Raw genomic sequence first — 22,378 nt, forward strand, 5'->3', positions numbered from 1 at the left:
GTTAAATCCAGAGTTTAGAGCATTTCGGCACCTGGAAATGATGTCTACCACATGCAGTTTAATTTATGCACTCACTTATTGAGTCATAGATGTAGCAAACTACATTTAGGTCCAAATGAATTAGGAAAATGTGCATCATACTAACCCAAAACGAAGAAGTTTGTCCAACAATGTGGAAAAAGGCAAGTTAGGGGCAAAGACTGTAGAATGTTGAGAATTATTCTGCTCTAAATCATGGCTTATTAGAATTAGAGAACGCCCTGGTGACATTCATGGATAAGAAAACATTACAACTAGTTTGATAATTGAGTAATGTTGCTTTTTCTGCCCGAACCAAGGACTCACTTAGATATGAGCTTTTACTCTTATCCTGATCAGAGATTTCTCTATGAAAAATATGAAGTTTGAAGAACGGGAGTAAGGAGTCGTTGACCTGGAGGATTTACAACATCCTACCACCCGATTAGAACCCAAAAACAGCCAAGATCAAATGTAGTAAGTAATTAGTAACATATTTATACTTTCCCGCACACTACATAGCAATAACGTAATTACGACAGTTTCGTTTTGCATAGTGACAGACAGTTACATCCCAAACACCCTGGCAAATACATCGCCGGACCTGGACCCCTGGAATGTTAGATTTCCATTCCCAGCATAGTATCCATTGAGACCTAATCTGTCATTTCTCTGAAGTTCCGCCATCCTGCCAACCTCATTTCTACATTGGAACTCATCCAAAACGTTATGCTGGTAGCCATTAGAACTGTGGCCATTCGCAAGCTTCTGCTGGGAGAAGTGTGCGTACAGAGATTGATCAACGTTTTGCCGCTGATCCACCAGCCTTGATGAAAAGCCACGTAAGTCATTTAGGCCAGCATACTCATCTGCACCGTGAAACCTCTGCTCCAGATGTGCAGATGGACTTTGTGAAGCAAGAACACGTGAGAATTTCCCTTCTTGATCAGCATAATTTTGTTGCATCAGAAGCCAGAGCCTTGCCTCATCTTCCAAAGCTCTCCTCTGAGACCCAACTTCCAGGCCTGAGATACTTAAGCCATTTGTTGGCTTGCCTTTACCACAACTTAATATGGCAGGGTCAACAAAATCAGCCTCACCTGCAGTTCTAGTGCTTCTCGTTGATGGGGGGTGAATCAAATTTGATGAACTATTTACTAATTGACTTCCTGCATAGATAGAAGTAACTGTAAGAACCTATTATCAAAAAAAAATTGAAACAGAAAAAGCTTGCCATTAAAATATCCAACAACAGGACAGGAGAGTTACCAGAGAGAGTATGAGGGAATCCTCCAATTTCATCAGACAACGGAAAACCAGGAGGCAGGTCCCTTGAGGGTATTGAGAACCCGGGTGGAGCCAGACCTTTTGGTCTTGAGACTGCTAAGACAGTTCGAAAGATTCAATTTGAAATTAAATGGGCCCAAAACTTAGTAATGATGTAATGCTTTCATATTAAAATGCTTAGCAGTAACATGGTACAGGAAGTTAGTAGGTTCCATCACAAAACTCAATTAACTCATGAAAATGCACATGCACATATAAAGTCCTATGCAATTCCTTCTTGGAGCACATTTTGCGGCCTAACAAACCATTTTTTCCCTAGAGATCAATACCAAGCAGAGCTAGAACTTTTTAATATTCCTGCTAGTGCTGTCAACAGTTTTAACTTGTTGAATTACAGTGGCAATCAAGCATTAGGTGAAATGCTTGTCAGAAAACATACCAAAGCAAATTAAATTTTAATGCCAGAAGAATACTGCGCAAGCAGCAGTAAGTTTAGAAACTAGTTTAACCCTGGTTTAAAATAACTGTAATGATGGACGGGAATTGAGATGTGCCAGAGCATTTGGTCCCCCACCTCCCACCCCCACCCAAACTGCCACTTCTGGGCTGTTCAACTCTGTCCCGACAAAAGATCTCACACCCCCACCCCTGTATTCCTCACCAGACACCTATGCCACCCTGCCCCTGCCCCTTGGCATCTTTCTTATTGTATTGTACACTTAACTCTGCCAAAGAAGAAGTAAAGGCACCACCTTTGTTTCTTTGTTTCTCTGAATTAAACTTGGATCCTTTTGGCTCAATCTAGAGAATTGGTAGGGGGAAGGAATTTTATTGTCTATAGTGGTATAATATGCTTGAAGATAGAGAAGCAACCAACAAAGGTAGATGATGGAGATTTAGTAAGCAACAGTAGCGCATGAGGAAGGACTTGAGAAGACACAGCCTGAGAATAGCCGTACAACTGTGAGCCTTGGTTCATAATTTACAGCCAAAACATTTCCTTTTGGCCCAGCTATAAGTTGCCTTACAATTTTGTCAGCCAAAAGGAACCATGGTTCATGTCTCTTCTGTATTGTATCAAGGAGGTCAGATATAGGCCCCCTCTTTCTTTTTAGGTGACTATGTTTGATATAACACATTATACTTGGACTAAATCTGAGTATAATTTATTTATTAAAAAAAACCTCCCAGTCCCGCTCTACAGCTGTAGTAAAAACCATTATTCTACAGCTCCGCAAGTCACTCCCTTACCCTGCTAGCACTAGAGCTGTCAATATGGGCGGGGCCGGGCTAGCCCAGCCCAGCCCACGTGGGCTTTAGCAATTGACGGGCTGGGCTGGGCTAGCCCACCATTTTGATGGGCCTTATAATAGTCAACCCACCCCAGCCCTATGTGGGCCGCAGGCCCCCACGGGCCGGCCCATCATTTTTTTAAATATAATTATATTTTTTTAAGTTCTAACCTAAAAAAAGATAAATATTTAAAAGTTAAAAAAATCTTATAGAAAAAAAAATTCACAGAACTTAATAACTTTGTATATTGTTCCAATATACCACAATAAATACTAAAAAAAGTAAAAGACAAGACTATATTTCATTCACTAAATGTCAAAACTCAAAAAACATATTCAAGAGAACGTCCATGACGCTTATGGGATATCCAGCACACACATCATCTTCATCAAACACATTTGAATCCACTTGTGAGAAGGTTGACTTAACATCCTTACTTTTATCTACATTTTCAATTCGTATGCAATATTAATTAGTTAAATACTAAGAATAATTAAATTTTTAAAGCTAATTAATGTTTTAAGACTTTGATCTTTTAATATGACGAGCTTAATAAACTTTAAGCTTGGGATACTCTTCTTGATATTTTTTGTGTCATATACTTTTTTTATTTTATATATTTTAAATATGTATTTTTATTAGGTCCACGGGCCGGCCCAGCCCAGCCTCAGTCAAGCCTCACGGGCCACGGGCTTACTCGGGCCGGACTTAAAAGCCTCGTTTTTAAATGGGCTCCAAATATCCTAGCCCAGCCCTGCTAAATCACGGGCTGGGCTGGGCCGGGCCAACAGGTCAAGCCCATATTGACGGCTCTAGCTAGCAGGTCCACAGCCTCTGCAGCCCCAATTCCATCGCCATTAACTAAAATCTTGTCTAGTGGGTACAGGAAAAGACATCATACAATAGCAAGCAACATAGGAGATAGCACTTGAAAGGAAAAGGAAGACAGGCCCATGAATGAAAAGCTTAGGCGGCAAAAATCAACTACTTTAGGCATCAAATAAAGAAAATTTTCTGTTAACACTTACTCTGATACTGAGACTCATGCATATGCTGCTCTCTCCTTTCTCTGAAGTCATGAAGGATGGATGACTGATTTGACATCAGACTGATATTATTAGAAGAATCCAAATCAGCCCTTTGACTTGAAAAACCATCTTGCTTCATAAATGAGAACCCTTGACCACTGTGCAAAGAATTCCAGGAACCACGCTGCCCATTAGGTTCATTACACAGGCCAGTTAAACTGTGACGCGAGGTCAGGGAATTTTCACATGAACCAAAGTCCATAGCTAAAATGTTTGAAATTATACTGTTCTTCACGGGATTGAATGCAGAACTTTCATCAAAATTATTCAAGTTACCATTTTCAGTCCTTCGTAAGTGCTCCACTATTTCTTCATTGGAGAATGAGTTAGAACCTCTATAAATTGTATCAGACTTCACGGAACTTTGAAATTTCAGGTCATGTAATCCATCATTTAGTGTGGAATTTACACATGAAAGTGGCAGCAAAGCTTCTTCTGCTTGGTTATGTAATGATCTATGCTCCATGCCATTGATACTCGAACTACATGCCCTATGCAAGAGCGAATTGCCACCATAATCCTCTGTACATTTAGCAGAGCGGGATGACATAAGAAATGGCTCTTGACAAATACTATTTAAATCCTTCGATCGTTGACCATCAGCAGATGTGGAGTCTTCCCTGAATGGTTCATCTGAAATTTCTGTAGAGTCTTGATCCCTTCGCAGATGATTGACAGGCTGGTTAGGAGACGGAACTTCAAATAGCACTCTATCGGAATATGTTTCTTGAGCACGATTATCTTTGTTAATTGGTATGGAAGATAGATTGGAACACAAATCCAAAATTCTACTATCCTCACTGCTATTTCCATCTTTCTCTGCACGAGAACTATTAGACAGTCCAACATCTACAAAAGTTGTCATTCCGTTTGGTTCACCAGCACCTCCATCCTTATCACTCGAAGGGACTACACGAGCCATATAGCTACGGTGATCCACTGTATCATTAGTTACACCCTAAAATCGCAGAAAGGATCTGGTGAGAATGTTTTCAGTTCAAGCCAGAAATCAAGAAATGGTAGCTTCCAAAAATATCAGAGCTTACAACAGAAAAAATGTAGCATCTTCTGCACTGAAAATTAGGGAAGTGATTGCCTTAGATGCTTTGCTACAGAAATATACTACCAACAAGCATAATAAAACACTAAAGATTTTACACTTACTGCACTTCGAATGGTAGAATTCTCTGTAGAAGTAAAGCTAGTATTGGACAATTCATCAATTGGAGGTGGCAAGACATTTCCTGAGCGCTTCATTGCACTACTAGTGGCACCAACAATTTGTTGAACCCTACTTCTGAATAAACGCCAAAGCGCAAAAACCGCCAGTTAGCATATACTCTTAGAGAAATTTATCAACCAATTAAGACAGTGTAAAATCAACCCTTTATCTATGCAAGTAAAAGGCCAATAAACAGAAACGGTACAAGAACCTGTGAGGTCCAACAAAAAGAAGCATATAAAGAGATTCAGTCAGAGATGTCATGCAAGATCTCCATTTACAATAACATCCAATTAGCAAGAGAACTTGTCACTTTCCAAGATGAGACAGTAATATATTCTGAAGAGTAAAATACAAACTGCCACCTCACTATTATTCCATCGTAGTACAATCTTTCCATAAATGCACCCCGAGATGCAACATAATTCATCATTTCTAACAGGAAGATAGTAGATTCATTCACATAACAAGAGCCAAGAGGCACCACTTCTGTCACTATATGTTAGCAGGTTTGTCTTGGTAGACATTAACTTGATACTTCAATGCTATGTAACAGGTTCTGAATATTTGGTAAAACTTAAGGTGCTTATATCCACAAACTAAACCTACAGCAGAAGTAAAAAAAATCAGATTGCAGAAACACAAATAAACAATTCAGTTCTAGAGCTGAAACCAAGATGCACATAAGTAACAAACAGCTGTACAACCAAGCATAACATGATATTCCCAGATTAAGATAGGTCTCTCTATGGAAGACGAATTGGTAACATTTGAATAACCATAGCTAGAGAATTTTATGATAACCTGTAACCATAGCTAGAGAATATCAAGAACATGATGGTTTCGAGCCCTTATGATTTGCCAAATCAGGTTTACATACTTCTATCATATTAAGACAAAATAAAGCTCTAGAAACGGAGAACACTTGAAGCAATAATCAAGCGGATCAATAAAGGCAAATTGATGCAACATTTTGTGTCTAGGCGGTCAAATATAAACCAGTTAGATGTAGCTATTTGCTGCTTGAGTTTCCTCATTTATCTCCATGATAAACATTCAGGAAGTTGTAATTGTCTAGAATAATCTTCCGCAAGTAGTAGTTGTACAAGATAATATCTACTTAGATAAAACAGGAGTATCTATCTTGTCAAAGAATGTCAAAGTCAACAGCTAGGAAACAGAGTTCCCAAATGAAACTTTTGCAGGAAAATGATTGGATTTAGACATATTAATTTCATACTGCCAATCTGAGACACGATGTTTCTTTATGAGCTATTCTTCAGCCCATCTGAAGAACATACTCAGAAAAAAAAAACTATAGCTAGTTAAAGTTCATTACACGTGATCCAGTTATATGCTGCTCTCTGTCAACTTCAGTTTGAGGATCATAAGCACTTCAATCAGTCACAGAAACCCAACAGAGATAGCATGTCTCAAACTGGAGATACACAGGGTAAACATTTGCATGGCCAATACCTTGTATGAATTGCAGCTACCTCATCTTTACCAAAACTATCTTCATCAGCGCCAAGGCTATGCAAATATAGACAAGAAGGATTACTGCAAGGCTGGACAAAAGAAGCACATGTCAACATTTCTATTACATTGGTTGCTTTTAAATTCTTCTACAAAGGGTATAACAGAAAGAGCAGAGATTACAAAACACCATGTTCAGTACCGTGTTTCTCAACCAAGCATGACAATATTTTGCAGTCCCAAACGATGCTCTGCAAGGGCAATTTCACTTTGTCACTAAATCAAAATCAAAAAATCAACTAAGCCTCAACCCAAACCAATTGGAGGCGGATATATGAATCCTTTGTATCTATTTCTCTCTATTTGGGCTATCTTCATTCCAACACTAAACGATTTATCTTTTATAAAACAAATTAGAGGTTCTCTAAATTACAATTTTCACATTTGTCACTAAATTATAAATGATGATAATGTTTGACCAAAAGAAAGCGTTAGGCCCTTACCTCAAATACCTTCCTTCCAGGACAAAACCATGTACAAATTGAATACACTGTATGGCCTCTTCCTCTTTAGAGTACGTAATATATCTGCAAGGAAGAAAATGACAAAGAAAAACAATTACACATGCAATAATTTTGAAGAAAAAGGGAAAAGTTGAATCAAACAAAAAAATTGACAGCAAATCACGCACACTCTACAAATAGACAAAGTCCAGTGAATATGGATTTTGTCATTTCACCATCATCTAATAACACCTACAATTCAACACTTGCAAACTTCCATAAATACTGGACACATTACAGGCAGACATCCAATCAAACCTTCCATTTTCCCCCACATGCAGTTTCTGCTGCAAGATATTTTATTGATATCTCTCACAATCAATTCTTTTTATAAGTATTGACAGCTCTTACAATCTATCATGTACAACATTTTAGCCTCTACTACTACTAAGTTTTGAAGGAAGGAAACTACCACTAAATTCAAACTGTACAGTTCTGCAACATTCTAACTGAAAATGATAGAAGTATCAGATAAAGGTGAATGTGATAATACTTCTGCCTGCGAGAAACTCAACAGCAAAATCACAATTTTTTTGGTATAATGAAACAGAAAATTCAGTCATTAGACGCCTTCATAGATAAAAATAGAGATATTCATATGATAACCTCAATTTTTCATTTGTCGCAGTTCCAGTAGTAATCAACAAACCTAACATCACTGTTGTCGCAAAATAGCTATTTTTTTAATGTAACTTGAAACAATTAGGGCAGTTGCATCAAACCAAAAAAATAAAATAAAAAATAAACACAAGCAAACCCAACAGTTACAATACAAATAACATAGAACCAAGATTATAGACATATGTCAAACTCACACACTACAGGTATCATTGGTTAATAGCTGGATTGAACCACCGGCCGTCCGAGATAGAGAAATTTTAGAAATTTTCCCATATTGCCCAAAATATTCCTTCCGTTGTAAGAGCTGCCCAAAAAATATAAGAGTATTGCTTAATACTAGAGAATTAAAGATAATGAAACCTTCTTCGAGCACATGATCAAGGAGAATTCTACAAGTGATATTTAAAAGTAGCATATGTATAACATAAAAGCTCCATACGTCTTCATCTGCAAGACTAAGAGGCAGTCCAGTCACATATGCCATTTTACGTTGAATGACACGAACATTTGTAAGATCCTTCCTGACTTCATTAGCTTTTGGCTTTGCCTTTGGTGGTTTACTTTTCCGATTTGAATTGTTGTTCTCTGCCCTGTTTTTATAATTGTCCGTTAGATTCTGTCTCCAGCACTTTGAGAAGTAAATTAGTCAATCAGGGGAATAACCTTTCAAAATTTGCTTGCATTGCCACAACTTTATCCTTTTCATATTTAGTTCGACATGCAGGACATCGTCCCTCGGATGCCTCTTTCTCTGCTATGTCCATTATGTGATGCCAACACCAAACACACACCTGTATTGAATTGAGGTTAAAAACCCACAAAAAAAAAAAAAAAAATCAATTGACAAACATAACTTTATAAATTTGGTATTCCTTCCTAAAAGAAGTTAATCAATAACAATATCATGAGAGAAGTTGAAGAAGTAGTCATTCCCAGTATTTCTTTGAATATAGAAGATGACATCTCCAGAACTATTTGGAAGAATTGAAACCAACTAGGAGACCTGATTCAAGCACAAATTAAGTACCGCCCCTTCACAAATGAACTCTGCTAGCTATCATATGATTAAATGTTCTCTTGCTTACTTAGCTGAAACTTTTATACTGGACTAATATTGAAATATGAAAGCATTGTTTGCATTCCGCAGCAGGGAATAACTGTATGCCCATCTTAATTACAATATACCTAAATGTCCTTCATTGAAGCTTTTACTCAATCAGAATTTGAGAGAATCAATGCGCAAAAACAATATACACTAGTGCGTACATAAAATAGATCACACAAGTAAATTTCCAATCCACTACTCAGCAATAGAACAGATCTACTACCCCGTTATCAGAAATATCATAAGAACTTTAAAATTTCATGAAGTACTTCCCACAAAATTAACATTTTAACATTGTGTAACTTGACTAAAGATAGAAAGTGTTGTGAAATCAGTATGAAAAGAGTACCACTCACTCAAAAGCAGCATAGAAGAGGATGAACATAAGATTCTAAATAACATCATAAGGTCTTTAATGGTATGCTACTACATCTATTTCTGAAACTTCATGATGAAGATTGAACATGCAATGGAGAAAACAACTCTCACGGTAAGTGGGATCACTCTTAAGTTGACCAGGATAAAATGTGGTGTAAATTGAGAATGACATTTTACAAACTGGCACAGAAGGCAGTCCGGTAAATGGCCATCAACCCATCTAAATCAATTCGACAGTAGCTAAATTGTGAAAGTATTTGAGGCAGTAGTTTGAAAGACTACTAAACCAATTCACCCATTCAAATAAGTTGTACTCCCTAAGAAAGAAATGAGAGAACCACTTGAAAAGTACATAACCAACCTTTATCTACAATTCTTTAAGGTACATCAAACATCAAATTTCTAAAGCAGAGTCAAAAACTATCAGCAAAAAATTTCACACAGCCTAACATATTGAATGTCAAAAAACATAGCAATTGGAATTAAAACAATGAAAAAAAAAAGCACCAAGATGAAATTCAGCTGCTCCTAAGGTTAATTTTAAGTGACGTTCAATTCCAAGTAGCATTATCTATCAAAAGACAGGAACTTAAAAGAGGAATATTCCATTGAAAATATTTATTTAAAAAAAAAAAAGACCTGATAACCACATTTGCAAGGCTTAAATTGCTGATCGGTCCAGTCCATTTCTTCGGCACAAAGAGGACACCTTTTCTCTTCTTCATTGCTCATCATTGTCCTGTCAATCAATTAAATTTTCACTCCTTCATTAAAAGCTCAACAAAAACACATTAACAACACGCACCATTAAATTTTCCTCCTATATACCAAACATACGTACAAAGACGGTAAAAAACCAAATGCTAATTCTTCTAAACCCTAACCAGCAGATAAAAATACAGGAAAAAATCCCCATTCCTATTCCCTACATTTGAAATAAACGATAAAACACACATTCAAATCAATAGAATTTCCGAATTCCGAAAATGCGGTTTAAGAAAATCACACAGATAAAAAGATGCGGCATTTCCCCACGAACACAAACGAAAAGATAACAAAAGCGGTGCGTATATATATGTACATACATTTTGGCGTCGAATGAAAAGCAAATGCAGGTGGTTTGAAGCAAAAAAGGAAAGAAGAAATTCCAATGGAGATTAGGGTTTTTAGATAAAAAGTTTCGGCTAGTGAGAGAAAATATTTATATATAGGAAAATGTATATATATTATTGTGTGGGGGAAAGAAAAAGAACCAAAAGGAGAAAAAGAGAAAAAAAGGAACTTTTCTTTTCAGAAATTTAAAAAGGAACTATTTTGATGGGAAGAAGAGAGAGAAAGAGACGCGAAAAAACAACAGGGAGAGAGGTGGGGCACAAAGGATTGAAAACCACAGGATTTCATGCTTGCATTTATGGATGGATTTTATTTTTTTGTTTGTGTAATGATTCCTCCTTTATATATTTTTCTTTTTAAAAAATTTCAGAACACTAAAACAAAATAAAATTTCTTATTGTAAGAAGAAAAAAAAGGCGATCTTTCCCGTGAATTGATCTAGCAAACCGACACATGTGTGAACAAATAAAGTCAAACATGAACGTTGGTGTTCAAGTTAACTTGTTAATATCTTAATTATTTTATTGGGCGCTTATTTTATGTTTGATTTAATTAATAAAGAGGAGGAATGTCAAAATATCAATCTGTCAACGGTTTGTTTAGTGCTCTAAAAGTTTTTTTCTTGGTATTAAGAAGTTTCTAGTGTATTGTTATACGTTTAGAAGGCGTTGGGTTATGATTTTGGTATAATCATGGAATAGTCAAAGATTTGAAAAATAGTTAGGAGTCAAAGGATTGTATCATATTTTATCTGGTTAAGTACATCTTGTCACTTGTTTGATTGATTTTGATTAAAAATATGATGCCAAACCATGTTCGCTTTTAAATGAGTATATATTGTAGATGCTAGCATGTTATAAGTTGACTATTAAGGGTGTGTTTGGTATCACGGAGAATGTTTTCCGTAGTAAATATTTTTCAAAACATTTAAGTCAGCCAATCATGGGAAAATTAGAAAACATTTTTTTAATACCAAACACACCCTAAAAGCTTTCTCTTCCCCCCCCCCCCCCTTTTTTTTTCCTGTTCAAAGGCAATGTTTATAACTTATAAGAATTAACAAGTTAAACAAGTAATTGTTACGACCTAAATTCGTTAGCCGTACCAGCACCTAGCGAGCTATGATCACGCCCAACTCTAGTCCTAAAAAGGATAAGCGGTCACTGTAAATATAATCCGGTCTAAAAGTCCGGAGTCGAAACCCACAGAGAACTAAGGCTTAGCAATATCTGTTTAATATCACTAAGAAGACAAATTTGAACAATTTTCTAAATTATAAAGATTGAGATTTATATTTCTAACTAATTAACTAGCAAATACTACAAAACGGAAAATTTATCAACTAACGAAACAAAGAGTTGGAGACTAACTTAAGGAGGTCTAGAGTTATGATTTCCCCAATTGTCGGAATCCTTCTAGCTATGTTCCCTACAATTTTGACAATGTATTCTCTACTGATCGTGAGCACTTTAGGTGTCGTAATTCTCTCTCGAGCAACTACCACAATTTACTAGACATATTCTCTCGAACTACACTAGTTGGCTTTATCTAACCGCTCATTATGACCACGTCAAGGTTTTGTTATTTCTAAACCTGCCTTTAAACCCACTGTATTGATTTCTCACATACGTTAGGAGTGACGTTGTTCAACAACCAAAATATGTATCATTTCTCAAACAACACATAATAAATAGGCACAGTCAATCGATGGTCATTCAATCAACAACAATAAATACGTAGTTGAACAAGTAGAGAAATCCAACGGCTCAATTATATAAAAACATAACAAGAATTTATCCTACAAAAGGTTCCATCAAAACCCTAGATAACAAATTAGCTATTCATAATAGTATGTAAAACTACAATGCTAAAAGTCATAACCAACAATGAAAAAACAGGAAGAGGAAGGAAAAACTCGTAGAAGAATTCCCCGCCTTGCTCCTATTGTGTCTCTGCCTCCTTAGGTCAAATTTGTGTCAAAAGCGTGTCCAACCTCCTCAAAATATCATTTTTCCATGTATATATACCAAGTAGGGTCGGGCCCAAACAATTATACCTTCTCCTACGCGAAAAAGGACAATTTTTCAGGTCTGGACGCTCGCGGTCGCGGTCCTGGCGCGGCATTTTCCCAGTGCACTGCCTCAGTCCGCGTCCAGGTCCGCGGTCGCGGTTTCGACTGTATTTTTCACCCTGTTCCATTTGGAATTTGTAAAAATGTAAAACATGAAAGTTGTAGCCCTTTGAGTTGGCTTTACAACCATATATTGCGGAGTCCAAATGGAGTTCTGAGCGAGAAGTTATGTGCATTTTACTAGACAGTGCACAATATGCCTACTCGATTCTTCGTTTCGTTGCTCTATCATCCGTTGATCCCCGAATACGATCCCGGCTTAATTCCTTGGTCTTTTACTCAGACTTCAAATCTCCAAATCACTTGAATTCATTCCATAACATCTACTTAGCTCGGAATCACTCCTACAAGGCATAAAACACACAATTAGTGCAAAACACTAGCAATTAAAGCGCAAACTCAACTAAAGTGCAGTAAATTAGAGTGTAATAATCGACTAAAATACGTAATTATAGCCTATCATCAACACCCCACACTTAAACCATTGCTCATCCTCGAGCAATCAAACTACACTTTATATAGACACGAGCCTTTTTAAATAATTCTCCTAACTCATCACACAAAGAATACTTAAAATAGACTAAGCACAAAAGCATAACATCTTCACCTCAAGATTCTCGCAGGTACCACGCATTATTCATAACTCACCCACTTACTCTAACATAGAGGTCACTGACATTACCTCTCCTTCATGAATCAAGTGCCCTCACACAACAAAAGAGAGTAGTTCCACACAATAAATTTAAGAACACTTAGGAACTCAAGATAGAAAGAATTCACTCACTCTCAGAAATAACATTCATATGCCACAAAAGACGCACCATAGGCTTGCCCGTAGTGTACTACTCTACTAATCGAGCTCATTTAGTCTAGGATCAAGTAGGACTTTATTTGGTTGTAATGTAGGCTGCGGGACGGGTAGGATACATTTAGATATAAGATTAACTACACCTCCTTAAGCACTTTAATACATATACTTTAACATTCAAACCCCATACTTATGTCAAACCAAACTCCACCTTCACATCACTATATATTAACTCCATTCTTCTTTAAGCACACTTACATCAAGAGCCACCACTTATCAAGGAATACTTTTTTTTCCGCAATACAACTATTTTTTTCTTTTTTCTTTTTTTTTCTTTTCCAATTCAAGTGGCTCTTACTTTTTCAAAACAGTGCATCTTTCCCCTTATCTCATTAGTTCCACTCAAAAGCCAAACCAACCACCCTACACTTTAACTTTTACAAAGTTCATAACTATTCAAGTGATCATGAGAGGTTAAAAGGTTCAAATAGATGGTTAATTCAAACAATTGGGTAAGGCTTGTACTGTGGTTGCCAAAGAAACAGGATTACAGGCTCAAAGGGGTTAACCACGATACATAAAAATTAGGCGGGTAAAATATACATATGGCTCAACAAATAAATGCCTATATCACTACCAAGACTAAACAAAACTACTATTTCGCTTTGCAAACACACGGGGCAAGTTCTAGACATCAAATGCAATGCATAGAATAATACAAAAGCTTACACACACATGGCACATAACTCACTCAGGATTGGACTCATCAAGACACTCTAGTTAAAGCAGTTAAGCAAAGTTAAAATCATACAATTTAAGGTACTTATACAAGAGTCAAAAACTGAGCCTAAGCGTCACAACCAAAGTACTCACTATTCTCAAGTCATAACAAAGTCAAGAGATATTGCTTCAATTCAATTCATCTCACACTGGCTCCTACTCCTAAAAAAATAAAACTAACTACACCCGGTTCAAATAAAACCTTGGAAAAGAACCGCGGCACAAAGAAAAACCAAGGGGGAATTGCTACACTACCTAACAAAAGAAAAACTTTTTATTTTATTTTTTCTTTAGACTTAAATCCCTCAAGAAAATTGTCTAATAGATCTATCGTCGGGAAAAGTCCAATCTTTTCTATTTAAAAAAAATTATTCAATTAAACTAACACAACTAAAATAGCATAGAAAGTCACCCAGACAATCCTCACCCCACACTTAAAATTGTGCATTGTCCCCAATGCACATCATAACTATAAGAGGGTAAAAGAAACTCCCTGGTAGGCCAAAGGCCGAAGTACTAGCATCTCATGGGGTACTCAGACTTCTCCCAGCCCTGGTCCTTCGTGTGGGTACCTCACACTTAGCTCCAACCATCTGGTTTGTTGTTGCATCATTCCAATGGCTTTGCATTCCATGCTCCTAAAAGATAAAAAATCGACACTATAAAAATAATACAATTAGAAAAAAAACAAAAATAAAATAAAATAAAGCAAAGCAGTAAAGCTGGGTTGCCTCCCAACAAGCGCTTGATTTAACGTCGCGGCACGACATGAATCACTTTTTGCCTCCACCTTGAACTTATGAATTGAGCCCCCAATTTGGCTTCAAGTATTCGGTTATGCTCCAGGGGTGGTGGAACAAATATAATTGGCCCAAGCTACCATTGTACTATTTTACACTTCTTTGCTTTTAGATGAGGTATGTAGTCCTGTCTTTCCGGCAAGAAAAATTCCAGACTGTAGGCACCTTGTTCCTCATTCCTTGACTCCCCAATCGGCTCGGATGACTCTATTTCCATATCATCATCCAAGCCCAATGTGGAAATGTTTGGAGTGAGGACCAATGCGCTCAAACACATGAACTTCAGGACTTTCAACATCCTCAACATCAGTGATACTAGAGTCAACAAAATTTGTATCCTCAAAGTCCTTGGCTGACTCTAGTCTCACTTCTTCAACATCGACATCCTCAAATTGTAGTTGACTAGGTTGTTGATGTTCTACTATGACCTCCTTAATTAACACCTCAAATTCATGATTTTCTTGGCTACTATCCCCAATATTGGCTTGTTGAGCATTAACAGCTCCAACCATTTGACTCAATTGAGCCTCCAAGTTGCGAATAATTGCCTCTTGCCTCTCTATCTGCAGTTGTTTCTCATTATTTTGTTCCAGAAGGTGATAATAGGTAAATTAGACTATAATTAGGCCCTAAAGAACCACATTTTTGTATAGCTTTTACGGTAAAAAGTGATAACAAGATGCTCTGATTAGTGTTTTTCATGCTTTGCAGGCTATATCCAATAAAAGAAGTCTGTGGAGTACTTTTGGGATCAATTACGGAGAAAAGGAGACAATATCCACAAAGTGCACCAAGCGAAGGGACAAAACCAGAACTGAAGCTGGTCTGCCGCTGTCCGGGCGTAACCGCGGTAGGACCGCGGCAGAACACTGCTGCAGATTCTGAAGGTCACTCTGGCCGCGGTCCTGGCGTAACCGCGGTAGGACCGCGGCAGGACGCGTAAACTTCAGGGACCAAAGTGCAAAATACGGGATTTTAAGCCCTAAACCCTATATTAAACGAAGGAAGACGGCCAAGAAGGACCAGACATTTTTTTTGGACATACTTTTGACATAATTTAGACCTAAGGAGGCTAAGGAGACCGGAGATTCGACCTAAGGAGTCAAGAACACAATAGGAGCAAGGCGCGGAATTCTTCAACGAGTTTGTCCTTCTTCTTCCTATTTTTTTCATTGTTGGCTATGATTTTTAGTATTGTAGTTTTACATACTATTACGAATAGCTAATTCGTTTTCTAGGGTTTTGATGGAACCTTTTGGGGATGAATTGGTTGTTGTATTAATATAGTTTTGAATTGGTTGTTTATCTCTATTTGTTCAACTACGTTTTGATTTTGATTAATTGAAAAGATCCTCAATTAGTCGTTCCTATTTATTATGTATCTGCTTGAGAGAGAGTGCATATTTAGGTAGTTGTTTGAACAACATCACTCCCAGAGTATAGGCGAGAGTCATAACCGAGGGTTTAGAGGTTGGATTAGAGATAACGATACCTCGGGTGCGATCTAAGTGAACTGTAATGTGAATCTAGCTAGCGTAGCTTGAGAGAGTGCGTCTAGTAAATTATCATAATTGCTTGAGAGAGATTTATGATAGCTGGAGAGTTCATGATTGATAGAGGCAACTAAGTCAAAGCTATAAGAAACATACAACTAATGAAATCAACAATTGGGGAAATCATAACTCTAGACCTCCTTAATTTAGTCTCCAAACCTTTGTCTCTTTAGTTGATTATTTTGCCGCTTTGTAGTATTTGCTAGTTAATTAGTTAGAAATATAAATCTCAATCTTTATAATTTAGGAAATTGTTCAAACTTGTCTTCTTAGTGATATTAAACAGATACAGCAAAGCCTTAGTTCTCTGTGAGATTCGACTCCGGACTTTTAGACCGGATTATATTTGCAGCGACCGCTTATCCTTTTTAGGACTAGAGTTGGGCGTGATCAGAAGGCACTTTAACATATCCTTGATCTCCTTCAGAACCGCATCCCCAGGTTCTTTGTTCCTATTAACTTCACAAGAAAAGCTAGAACCATCATAGCAAGGGGTTGGGGGAAGATAAGAAATATAAGCACAACCATAAAAGTGACCATTTTTACCACCACACACATCACTCACATTTCACAAATAAGATTGAGTTGGTGCACATAACTCGCTCTCGGGAATATTTTGATAATTTTCATACGGGTTGTTTCCTTCACAATATGTATGAGGATCAATAGTAGAATTATCTACACCTAAATTCCCATAATTTCAAGATGTCATGTTTCTTAAATCAACAAGTAAAAAAAAAAAAAAAATAGAATACAGTAAATAAAAATAAAAGTTAAAACTTGAAACCTAGCAATATATACAGTTTACAACTACACTGTTAGTTCCCCGGCAACGGCGCCAAAATTTGATCACGCCCAACTCTAGTCCAAAAAGGATAAGCGGTCGCTGCAAATATAATCCGGTCTAAAAGTCCGGAGTCGAATCCCACAGAGAACTAAGGATTAGCTATATCTGTTTAATATCACTAAGAAGACAAGTTTGAACAATTTTCTAAATTATAAAAATTGAGATTTATATTTCTAACTAATTAACTAGCAAATACTATAAAATGGTAAAATTGTCAACTAACGAGACAAAGGGTTGGAGACTAAATTAAGGAGGTCTAGAGTTATGATTTCCCCAATTGTCGGAATCCTTCTAGCTATGTTCTCTACAATTTTGCCAATGTATTCTCTACTGATCGTGAGCACTTTAGGTGCCGTAATTCTCTCTCGAGCAACTACAACAATTAACTAGACATATTCTCTCGAACTACGCTAGTTGGCTTTATCTAACCGCTCATTATGACCACGTCAAGGTTTTGTTATTTCTAAACCTGCCTTTAAGCCACTGTATTGATTTCTCACATACGTTAGGAGTGATGTTGTTCAACAACCACCTAAATATGTATCCTTTCTCAAGCAACACATAATAAATAGGAACAGTCAATCGGTGGCCATTCAATCAACAACAATAAACACGTAGTTGAACAAGTAGAGAAATCCAACGGCTCAATTATATAAAAATATAACAAGAATTTATCCTACAAAAGGTTCCATCAAAACCCTAGATAACAAATTAGCTATTCATAATAGTATGTAAAACTACAATACTAAAAGTCATAACCAACAATGAAAAATAGGAAGAGGAAGGAAAAACTCATAGAAGAATTCCCCGCCTTGCTCCTATTGTATCTCTGCCTCCTTAGGTCGAATCTGTGTAAAAAGCGTGTCCAACCTCCTCAAAATACCATTTTTTCATGTATATATACCAAGTAGGGACGGGCCCAAATAATTATACCTTCTCCTACGCGAAAAAGGACAATTTTTCAGGTCTGGATGCTTGCGGTCGCGGTCGCGGTATTTTCCCAGTGCACTGCCTCAGTCCGCATCCAGGTCCGCTGTTGCAGTTTTGACCGCGTGTTTCACCCTGTTCCATTTAGAATTTGGAAAAACGTAAAACATGAAAGTTGTATCCCTTTGAGTTATCTTTCCAACCATATATTATATAGCCCAAATGGAGTTCGGAGCAAAGAGTTATGTCTATTTTACTAGACAGTGTGCAATATGCTTACTCAAGTCTTCGTTTGTTCTTAACTATCAAATTTGATTGAGTTATCTTTCCAACCATATATTATATAGCCCAAATGGAGTTCCGAGCAAAGAGTTATGTCTATTTTACTAGACAGTGTGCAATATGCTTACTCAAGTCTTCGTTTGTTCTTAACTATCAAATTTGACCCCTGAACACGATCCCAGCTTAATTCCTTGGGCTTTTACTCAGACTTCAAGGCTTCAAATCATTTGAATTCATTCCATAACATCTATATAGCTCGAAATCACTCCTACAAGGCAAAAAACACACAATTAGTGCAAAACACTAGCGATTAAAGCGCAAACTCAACTAAAGTGCAGTAAATTAGAGTGTAATAATCGACTATAATACATAATTATAGCCTATCATCATTCTAATCTCTCAGTTAATTTTCCAGTTATCCCAATCAGTTGTTGCACCATTATGTTGCTATTATTCAGCATTCCCTTAAGTTCAGCAAACCCATCATCTTGTCTCACAATCTGTTGTTGTTGTTGAGGTTGTTGATAGTCCAGCTACTGATTTTGCTGGTTGTAATCTTGTTGCCTTTGATAAGGCACCACTTGACCCTGTGGTCGCATAGCTCCAGGATTGTTGGTGTTGTTATACTGCTATTGTGCTGGTCTATATTGTTGATTCTATTGTCCCAATTCTCACCACTTTGCCTCTGTCCCCCATAGTTGGCCACATAGTTCATATTTTCCTGATATTGCTGGTTGTCACCTTCCGCACTCCACGAGAAACATATGGTTGGTTAATGCATGGTGTACATAAGCCCCCATTAGTTGCATCAACTATGTGTACCTGCTGCTTCTGACCTGATACATCTATCTTTTTAGTGAGGATACTCGTTTGCGTCACTAGAGTAGCCATATTTTCAGGTATGGAGTTATTTGGGTCCAAAGCCATTGAATGAACTATAGGAGTGATTGTAGAGTCTCTTGTCATCCTTCCTGAATTTTGGGCCATCTTATCAAGTAGGATCTTGCTTTCTCTCAATGTTTTGCTCCAAAATGCTCCACCTGCTGAAGCATCAACATTGGCCTTTAAGCTGTCTGGCAATTCCATGTAAAACCTCTGCCCCAACATCAGTTCTGGAATGCCATGATGTGGGCACCTAACCAGCATACCCTTGAACCTCTCCCACATTTCTTGTAATGTTTTTGTTGGTTTTTGCCTGAAACTCAATATCTCATCAATTTGTTGAGCAGTCTTATTGGGTGGGTAGAACTTGTTCACATGTTTCACTAATTCATCCCAAGTAGTGATGGAGTTTATGGGGAGTGAACTAAGCCAAGTATGAGCCTCTCCTGTCACCGAGAATGGAAACAACAACAGCCTTATTGCTTCCGGCATCACATTAGGTTGCCTTTGCGTGACACATATCGACAGGAAATTCTTCAGATGCTGCTGAGGATCTTCAACGTATGACCCTGAGAACAGTCCCTTATTTTGCAACAAATGCAGCATGTTGTTTGTGATTTGAAATGATTCTACTTGTATCTGAGGGACTGCAATTGCGGTTGCTAGGTTGTCAGTGGTGGGTTGTGCCCAATTGTACAATGCTTCTTCTGGCATAAGAGGCACCACACCCTGATTGTTCGGGTTATTCCCATTGTTTCTGTTATTTACTTTGTCACCCATGTCTGGTTCGATTTGTTCTGGTGAGTTTTGTTGCTGTTTGCCCTTCTTGTTTGTATGATTCAATGCCTTGAAAGCTTTCTCAGGATCTGATAATGCTTCGAACAATTCACCAGTTCTTGAGGAGTTTCTTAGCATGCACCTGTAACACCCAAGACTATAAACGTTAGAATTTCAATGTATTTGGTTTAAATTAATGAAAATTGACTACACTAAGAATTTTAGCACTTCTTTTAGCTGCAATTAATAACACTGTTAATTTCCCGGCAACGATGCCAAAATTTGATCACGCCCAACTATGCCTTATAAAAAGGACAAAGCGGTCGTTGCAAATATATTCCGGTTAACAAGTCCGGAGTCGAATCCGACAGGGAATTAACCTATTAAACACAGCTATTGGATTCACACAAATTCACGTATTCAATCTTCAGAAATATTTAAGTAATAAATTGGATGTTTACTAACTAAATAATACGTAGTGAAAATGCAATACATAATACTCCCTCCGTTCCGGTTTATGTGAACCTATTTTCTTTTTGGTCCATTCCAAAAAGAATGACCCCTTTCTAAATTTGGAAACAATTTAGCTTAAACTTACATTCTACCCTTAAATGAGAAGCTTTTATAACCACACAAATAGTCTGGGCCCCTTTTTGACTTGTTTAGGACCACAAATTCCAAATGTCTTTATTTTTTCTTAAACTTCGTGCCCAGTCAAACAGGTTCACATAAATTGGAACAGAGGAGTAACTGACTACGAACGGTTTGTACACGAGAATTGAAATTATCTTGGATTATGATTTCTCCTATTATCGGAATCCTTTCCGCTTCATTTTCTATAAATTTGCCTAAGTCTTCTCTACCGATCATGAGCACTCAGGCTGTCGTAACTCTCTCCCGAGTAATTACAACAATATACTAGACATATTCTCCTGAATTACGCTAGCTGGCCTTAAATACAGCTCACTCAGATCGCACCAAGGTTTTGTTATCCCTAATCCCACCTTTAAACCCTTCGTATTGATCCTCATATACGTTAGGAGTGATATTGTTCAAAAACTACCTAAATATGCACCCTCTCCCGAGTAATACATACTAAATTATCACGACCCGAATTTTCCACCCTCGGGAGTCGTGATGGCGCCTACTAATGAGAGCTAGGCAAGCCAAATTTAATTACTTTTCCATTAATAACATAATTCCTTTTAACAATTATCGGCAGTAATTCAAAAGCAACAAAATTAAATTATAAGCGGAAGTCTCAATATTATAGAAAACTGAATAAAAATGCGGAAGATCTCAACCAAAGCCTCTACCCAAGACTGGTGTCACAGCTTCACAGACGGTCTAAGAATACTACACATAAAGGTCTGAAAGAAATAAACTCGACACAGTCTCCAGAGTTACATGAAAGAAACAGGAACATAGATGAAAGGAGACGCTAGGGCCTGCGAATGCCTGCAAGGCTACCTCGGGTCTCGCTGGGCTGAAAGCCTGTTCCAACTCTATTGCTGCTGTTGTCTGAAGCCTGGGATCTGTGCAAAATAGCACAGAGTGTAGTATCAGCACAACCGACCCCATGTGCTGGTAAGTGCCTAGCCTAACCCCTGCGAAGTAGTGACGAGGCTAGGACCAGACCACCAAATAAACCTGTGCAGTTATATATACAAGTACAACGGAGACGTAGCAAGAAAAATAACAATTTAAGATGGGGAAGGGAGCATGCTTCAGGGGCAACAGTTAGAAATAGAATTTCAGGAATAATAAAGCGTACATCTACAATTTAACTTCTAGCAATAAATGAAGAGATGAGGCAACTTTCATATTCAACTCATCTTGTTGCAGGCGTGCAACCCGATCCCATTTCTCAATATCTCGTGGTAGGCGTACCACCCGCTCCCATTTCAATATCACTCGTGGTAGGCGTACCACCCGCTCCCATTTCAATAAATCAACAGTTCCTCCAAAAGAAAATTTACTCTAACAAACGCAACAATTAATACGAGTTCCTAAGACAACAAGTACACAAAATTTATGATTCACCAAGGAAAACAAATAATGACAAATAGCAATTGATTATGGATTATAAAGGGGAAATTAGGCAGTTTAGTAATTTAATACGTTGAATGTCGCGTAGCAATTAAGTCACATAAACATGTAGCAATTAAGGCATAAATCCAAGACATAACATTGCGCAAGGACACCTTGGTTCAATAATAACAAGTAACACGATAAAGGGAAATGTCAACATAAAGAATCACAGAAATAGTGGAATAAGACATTTAATGCACTTGAACTGATAACAACAAGAAATCATAGCAACTGCAATAAGTGCACGGCATCACCCTTCGTGCTTTTACTCTCATCCTCACCACGCAATCATACAAAGTGCACGGCATCACCCTTCGTGCTTTACCTCACAAGAAC

The 22,378-nt window shown here is 37.5% G+C and overlaps 1 protein-coding gene across 2 annotated transcripts; it reads right to left on the reverse strand.

The window, feature by feature from the left end:
- Positions 1-371: 371 nt before the first annotated feature.
- On the reverse strand, positions 372-10,434 carry LOC109244578. Of its 2 annotated transcripts, none has more exons than XM_019411688.1 (12): positions 10,137-10,434; positions 9,691-9,790; positions 8,232-8,359; positions 8,008-8,158; positions 7,763-7,872; positions 6,888-6,971; positions 6,587-6,635; positions 6,385-6,476; positions 4,851-4,983; positions 3,627-4,644; positions 1,288-1,401; positions 372-1,187 (listed from the first exon to the last, which is right to left on the reverse strand). In XM_019411688.1, coding segments are annotated over exons 1-12 (2,583 nt in total). In that variant the 5' UTR covers positions 10,139-10,434; the 3' UTR covers positions 372-585. The 2 variants fall into 2 exon arrangements, with proteins under 2 accessions (XP_019267233.1, XP_019267234.1); XM_019411689.1 differs by having other exon boundaries at positions 1,288-1,398; positions 10,137-10,433.
- Positions 10,435-22,378: the final 11,944 nt, after the last annotated feature.

Source organism: Nicotiana attenuata, unplaced genomic scaffold, assembly GCF_001879085.1.
Source record: "Nicotiana attenuata strain UT unplaced genomic scaffold, NIATTr2, whole genome shotgun sequence".
Taxonomy (NCBI): domain Eukaryota; kingdom Viridiplantae; phylum Streptophyta; class Magnoliopsida; order Solanales; family Solanaceae; genus Nicotiana; species Nicotiana attenuata.

Bases quoted from the DNA above. Each gene is read 5' to 3' on its own strand.
- LOC109244578 (XM_019411688.1), bottom strand. The intron at 7,873-8,007 runs GTATGGAGCTTT...TTTTTTGGGCAG, and splicing joins TTAGTCTTGCAGATGAAGAC to CTCTTACAACGGAAGGAATA. The intron at 4,645-4,850 runs GTAAGTGTAAAA...CTGCGATTTTAG, and splicing joins ATTCTACCATTCGAAGTGCA to GGTGTAACTAATGATACAGT.